At 40.6% G+C, this 1,416-nt stretch overlaps 1 protein-coding gene across 1 annotated transcript in view; it reads right to left on the bottom strand.

Moving 5' to 3' along the window:
* The window catches only part of acsf3 (acyl-CoA synthetase family member 3), a gene marked incomplete in the record, with an annotated part of 47,031 nt that overhangs the window by 44,604 nt on the left and 1,011 nt on the right, over positions 1–1,416 (bottom strand). The window contains 1 exon segment of the mRNA XM_014002981.1: positions 496–651. Coding sequence (XP_013858435.1) covers positions 496–651 — 156 coding nt within the window.

The raw sequence follows: 1,416 nt of genomic DNA, 5'->3' as shown, positions 1-1,416 counted from the left end.
CACACACACACACACACACACACACACACTTTAAAGCCCCATCTCAACCCCCCCTTCTCAGGGCCAAACAAGCACTATCATCCTTCAATGTCATCTCATCGATTGATCTGCTGCTTAAGCTCCTGCCGTGAGTCGGCATTGGTCACATACAAAGCCACACAGGGCAATTCATCACTAAGCCCCAAACACTTAGTTTGACAGTCAGGAGCAGGGAAGGAGGGGAGGTGGGGGGGCTGAGAGGGGAGAGAGGAGATGAAGCAAGGAGAAGTGAGAAAAGAGGAAGGGGGAGAAAGCCAAGAGTAACAGAAAAAGACTGATTGATGTGAAAACGAGTAAGGATCTCTTTCAACCCAGCATGACTTTATCTTACCATCTAGAAACCTGAGATGTTTTTTATCCTTGTTGTCAGCTTCCAAAGAGTCWCTTCAGTGAAGGTGCATTTATATAAAAGCGTGCTGAAAATAAATGTAGATAAAAAACAAAAATGTTTCTTACCTTCTGAGCCTGGAAGTCGGGAAGCATGACGCAGGTGGCGCCCACCCAGAGCGGGCACAACAGCTTGTTAACGATGCCGTGCAGGTGGTGGAGCGGCAAGGTGTGGAGGATGATGTCATTTTTGGACCACGCCCACGCTGAAACCAAACACTGGGTCTGAGAGGGGCAGAAAAGAAGTCCGCAGGTCTGAATCTGTTTTTACGGTCACAGGAAGTGCTACTATTACAGGTAGAGAGTAACATGATTGAAAATTAGTTTTTTTTTTAAAGTTTAGATCACTATGCTGACAGAATTGAGATATTATAAGAAAATATGGGTTGAAATATTCACTATAGTCATACATAAAGGTTCATTGTAGGCTTCACTTTCTTACTGACACTGGCTGCACATCTACAGCTGAGTCTTTTTTATTCAGGTCTAAAATAAACCAAAATTAAGCATACTAAAGCTAGCATTCTGTAAACTAAGCAAAGTTTCAGCTCAAAATCACGTTTAGCTCATGAAAAACTTTTCCAAGTTTCATTTACTGAAGTCAAAATTCATTCGATGTTACATGAAGCCAAAAACGAGAATTAGATCTAATATTTCTTGCCTTTGCACGTTTGGCAGTAAGCCGTCAGTGCCAGCTGAGAGTCTCACTAAAATGCGTCCAGTGGTCCAGAAAGACTTGATCTTTTTTACTGAAAAAGCTGCGGACGGATGGATTGATGCTCTTGATTTGTTGCTTTTTAGTTCCAGAAAATTAACAATCTCTCAATTTATTTACTCAGTTACTCATCTCACTGTTGGACTATTAGGACAATTTCACCTTTAAGTTGGCCTCATGGAGAAATGTTCTCAGTAAGTTTTTATCAGCATAAAATTAAGTTGCTAATTAGAATAAAAAATATTTGTGAAAGATAAATTTACATAGTATATTTG

The sequence above is a fragment of the Austrofundulus limnaeus genome, unplaced genomic scaffold (genome assembly GCF_001266775.1).
Source record: "Austrofundulus limnaeus strain Quisiro unplaced genomic scaffold, Austrofundulus_limnaeus-1.0 Scaffold16, whole genome shotgun sequence".
NCBI classification, from domain to species: Eukaryota; Metazoa; Chordata; class Actinopteri; order Cyprinodontiformes; family Rivulidae; genus Austrofundulus; species Austrofundulus limnaeus.
The sequence above is the reverse complement of the archived record's forward strand: the minus strand, read 5'-3'. Positions and strand labels throughout refer to the sequence as shown.